Consider the following 5,286-nt stretch of genomic DNA (forward strand, 5'->3'; position numbering starts at 1 on the left):
TCTCTCTCTCTCTCTCTCTCTCTCTCTCTCTCTCTCTCTCTCTCTCTCTCTCTCGCTCTCTCTCTCCAACTCTCACGCCCACCAAATCGACTTTGAACCTGTTTGTTTAAATCCGCGGACTTTACAGCCCAACGCACTTACCGTTGGTTCTGTGAGGCGGCGGGAGAGCAGCGCGAGTTCGGCTCAGATCTGCAGAACCCTCAAACTTTCTGCTTTCCTCATGGTGCAGTGTGGACGCGCGGAGCTGACCTTCTATCCAGATTTTCCGGACGTGCCGCTGGAAATGCCACGGACAATGGACACTGAATCTGGGAGGCACTGAAGACATCTCTCTCTCTCCCCACGGGAGAGTCCTCCCTCCCCACCCCCCCACCCCACGCAGGGGCGATGCGGATCTCCCTGCTACTTCTCCCAGCCTCTCTGTGCGCCTTGGTCCTCCTCCTCCTCCTCCTCGCACCTGCCTCGGAGGGCTGCGGACCGGGGAGGGGATACGGCAAGAGGCGACCCCCGAAGAAGCTCATCCCGCTCGCCTACAAGCAGTTCAGCCCCAACGTGGCCGAGAAGACCCTGGGGGCCAGCGGGCGGCCCGAGGGCAAAATTACGCGCAACTCCGAGCGTTTCAAAGAGCTGACGCCGAATTACAACACAGACATCATCTTTAAGGATGAGGAGGACACAGGCGCAGACAGGCTCATGACGCAGGTGAGATGCTTTCCCAGAGCTGGACAAAGTAAGAAACTCCTGAGCGCTGCTGAATGTTTGCTGTCAGTTAAATGTTTAAACCAAACTGATTGATTTCATTAACCCTTCGGCTTCTTCTCGGAACTTGCTACCTAACATACTTCTGCTGCTTTAAACCTCCACCTCAAGTGACCCCAATCATTGTCTCATTTTCCATTTGATCGGTCATGTGTGGGCCGGAAAACCCCCCCTCTCTTTTAGATTACTCATAATGAATTCATTAAATCTAGCAAACAACAATCCTAACCGGCACAGTTTACCCTGCTCACCTGGCTAAAACCAACACTGCTTTCAGCCATTTGGGTGAACGTGCCATTGGGACCCTTTGCGGTTTTACGCACGCAGTCACGCGTAAAAGTTCACTGCATCCTTGCGGAAACTGTGGCATATGCAATTAACTCATTATAGTTGTTTTTCTCATTCATTGAGAAACTTTACTGAACTTTAAATAGTTTCAAATTCACAACCTATGTTGAGCTCTAGCCTTTCTTTTGCACCCCAAGCTTCTGAATCACCCCAAACAAACAGGAAAAAAGAAAAGAAAATCAGACATGTGTACTTTGAACATTCATCTTGTGACTTATAGTTATTACTCGGAGTGCAACTTTAAGTGTACCATATGGTGTGTGAGGCAACAGTCATGCTTTAAGTCCAACACATTTATTTCAGTGCAGGGTTTTATCTTTTATAATCACTTATTTTTACCTTTTTGTCTGTTTTATTTCCTCACATTCAAGATGGCCACCAGAACCAACTGGTCTAGGAAAAACAAAACTGACAACGCAATCAATGTTACAGACATTGAACTCATATATGGTGTGATAATCACCCTCAATACATAATTTAACTTCTAAAAGATGAGGTTTTAGAAAACTTGGTCATTAGAGTCCCTTCTGTCAGTTTGTTAGTAAAACATCACGAGTCACTTGATGGATTTTAACGTTCAAAAATCAGTCGGTGAGTGTTCTAAAAGCGACTAAGCTTTGAAGTTAACTCAATCCAAGATGACTGCAGCTAACTGACCTAAAAGGATGGTAACCACCCCAGTTTTAGAGATAATGAGAGCTGACCATCGTTCCCAACACATACACAAAGTGATATCTGTTGCACAACTTCTTTGGCTCAAACTGTGGCAACACCTGCATCAGGTAAACACCATGTTAGCAAATTATCTGATAAACCATTCTTTAAATTTTGATAAAACTTTTAGAAATTAATCACTGAATGAATGTTTATAACACTACTACTACTACTACTACTACTACTACTACTACTACTACTACTACTACTACTACTACTACTACTACTACTACAACTACTAGTCTTAATGCTTTTTTAGACACTCAGAGATTACTTTATTCATTCATACACACATTCACACACTGATGATGGTAAGCTACACTGTAGCCACAGCTGCCCTGGAGCACACTGACTGGCGTTTGCAGCAACCCAGTTCAAGATGGCCACCTCAGCTCATTAGCTTTTGCCAGCACAGCATTGCTACACCTTACCTAAAATGACAAATGATGAGGTATCTCACAAGATGTGACTGTGGCTTCCTTTGTGAATTAAAACTTCCAAAGAAGATGGGCGATATTCATTCCTTCAAGAAATGTCAGGTTTTCAATTTATTCTAGCCTCAGAATCCTTTTTACTCCCCAGATGTCCTGATGCATCTCAGTAATCCAGGCAGAAAAGAAAGTAGGTCCTCTGGATGGGTTCTTCTTTAGTGAAACATCTGTCTCTCCTCCAAGAGACGTCTTCAGTCCGTAGAAGAAATAAGTATAAGCCAGATGAAATGTTTCATTAAAGATGAACTCGTCCAGAGGACATATTTAATCTTTTGATTACTCCCCAGACTTTTACCACTTGAGCACTTTTGGGGTTAGATAATTCCCACGTTTGTCTCTGACAGTTTCCTTTTTTTCTTTGCCCCTCTCAGCGATGCAAAGACAAGTTAAACTCTCTGGCCATCTCTGTGATGAACATGTGGCCAGGTGTGAAGCTCAGGGTGACGGAGGGCTGGGACGAGGACGGCCATCACTCCGAGGACTCGCTGCACTACGAGGGCCGTGCTGTTGACATCACCACATCAGACAGGTACATTATACGCTGAGGTTACAGTCAGTGACTTCTTCAATCTATCGTGACAAGACACCAACTATACACATTTAATGCTGAAATGTGTTTTGGTACTTGCAAAAGACAGCGACTGAAAAGGTTTCCCTTCATTACAGGGACAGAAATAAGTATGCCATGTTGGCTCGCTTGGCTGTAGAAGCTGGATTTGACTGGGTCTACTACGAGTCCAAAGCCCACATTCACTGTAGCGTCAAGTCAGGTAAGAAAGAAATCAGAGCAGCTGCAAATTTCAACGTGTCTTTGTGTGTTTTCTTTGTGCGCCAGCTGTTATAACTCATTAATGAGGTGGACTCTTTGTGGCGTGTCTCACTAACAGTCTAGCTCGCCTTCACCATCACTCTGTGAACATGTTTGTCTGTGCGTGGCCCATTGGGAGCCAATCAAAGCAGGCTGTGCACCTGTGCTCTTCGCCATATTCAGTCTCACCAGGAAGCGATCAGTCAGTGAGATTAAAGAATAAACAACACAGTTTGGTCTTAACACTAATAAAATATCCTCTCTATGGACAAATAAAGAAGCAGATAAAGACCAAGCCTTCCTTATAGGAATGAATATCACTTACTGCCTTTCATGTGAGAATTCTAAAATAATTAATGCCATCTCATTTTGAGAAATATTTTTCTTGTTGTCGCTTTAGTTCAATCTTGAAATGAATATTATTTGCAAACTCATGGAAAATTGCAATTTTTCCTTGCATTTGTTTGAGAACGACCAGAGTTTTGCTCAGTATTTGTAAAATTCACTTAGATATAGACATATTTGTGTAACCTGAAGTCAGCTTTCTGTGGCTGCCATCTTGAATTCGGTTGACTTTAATTTAATTTAAGTTTATTTTTTCTGAGCATTTTCTGCAATTTATGCCAAGGATTTAAGCAAATGTGTTGTGCTTAGAGTTTGTTTTCAAGGAGATGCTTAGCTACTAACGCATCAAATTTTAGCTCAAAATCTGGCAAACTGTATTCTAAACTGGGTTGGTTCTAAAAGTTAATCAGTTTACGTTCAAACCCACTGATTGTTTTCTGTTTCATTCAAATTTACTGAGTAGTTCATGAGATATTTTTAACACACAGACACAGCTGATTTAAATCACTTTAATCATACATTTTAAACAAATGTCTTGCACGAGGGGTTAGCACTGAACGTTTATGGGGATCAATCTTACTACATCAAACTGAGGACAGTGTGTGTGAAACTGACATTTTTATATTTTTTTAAAGTCATCTTGAAACAGGTCGGCTTTAAAATGTAGTTAGTTGTAGATTTACATCTATACATTTCATTGGTGTATATTTTATTAAATCTTTTCAAGTTGTTTGTGAGATATTTTGGTAACAAACACACAAACATAAGCAACAAAAACACCCATTGCCTTCAGTTTATTCTTAAAGATTTGCTTTATCTTTAAAGTGAAATCAGACCCATCCAGTCAGATTTTTTTCTGAAGAAGTGTTTACTTTTTGTGTTAGTTACATCCTCCAACTTTATTACTTAATCAGATAAACCCACTCTAGAAACAATAAGTGACAGCATTCCAGCTCCAGCTAATCTGACTTTGGAGAACTTTTAGAAATCCGTTTGCCCATGTCTGGTACCACCAGTTATTTGATGCCAAACTCCACGTGCTGAGCTGAGGTTAGCAGGCTGTGAGATGATTAACTCTCCCTTTGTTTTTGCTGTTGCATTTCCTTCAGAAGGTTTCTCTCAGATCTCTTATCTGCGTCTTATCACGGCCCTCCTTTTCTGCAGCATTCGAGCTTAAAGACGCACACACCTTGGACAAATATTTGGCTGCTTTAACACCACCTCAAGACAAGCCTCCCACATAAACACACATTTATGCAACTTAATTTCTTGTTTCCAATAGAGAATTGAGGCTAAGTGTCTCAATTCCCCTCTGGAAGAAATGTCACGTGACGTGGCTGAAATCTGTAACTTTGCTTTAAACCAAACCGTATCTTGAACCAGGTCTGAGTCTGTGTACTCTCCCGTCTCCCTGACCCCCGTCCGTGCTTTGACTGTGCAGATACAATCAGCTGGTTATCCATTAGCCCTCACTGACTACCCGCTCCTGCCACCTCATCTCGCTACGTCTTAAAGGGCCACATAGCTCAGATACAAGATCAAGAGCAGTCTGCTGCAGGTTGGACCAGAGAAATGAATCTCAGTGGCTCAACAAAGCATAAATAAGCATGTTTGTTTACTTATATTCCATATTTACAGACTCTTTGTCATGTGAAGTCGATATGACATTCTGAGCAGAATAGCAAGATCAATGCAGAAAAGTGAAAACAAACTAATTCTTAGGAGTAAAATATGTAAAGAATTTACAGAAATAGTTGCTTATTTGAATCCAAAACCTCAGTAGACATAGTGATAATTTTAAAAATATTGTTTATTAGATTA

The 5,286-nt window shown here is 41.7% G+C and overlaps 1 protein-coding gene across 1 annotated transcript in view; it reads left to right on the forward strand.

Moving 5' to 3' along the window:
* The first annotated feature begins 31 nt into the window (after window positions 1-31).
* The window catches only part of ihha (Indian hedgehog signaling molecule a), a 9,152-nt gene continuing 3,897 nt past the window's right edge, over window positions 32-5,286 (forward strand). The window contains exons 1-3 of the mRNA XM_014022332.1: window positions 32-702; window positions 2,684-2,841; window positions 2,979-3,082. Of these exons, the coding sequence (XP_013877786.1) occupies window positions 388-702; window positions 2,684-2,841; window positions 2,979-3,082 (577 nt within the window). The 5' untranslated portion in view covers window positions 32-387. The remainder of the gene's footprint in view (window positions 703-2,683; window positions 2,842-2,978; window positions 3,083-5,286) is intronic.

This window comes from Austrofundulus limnaeus, unplaced genomic scaffold (assembly GCF_001266775.1).
Source record: "Austrofundulus limnaeus strain Quisiro unplaced genomic scaffold, Austrofundulus_limnaeus-1.0 Scaffold325, whole genome shotgun sequence".
NCBI classification, from domain to species: Eukaryota; Metazoa; Chordata; class Actinopteri; order Cyprinodontiformes; family Rivulidae; genus Austrofundulus; species Austrofundulus limnaeus.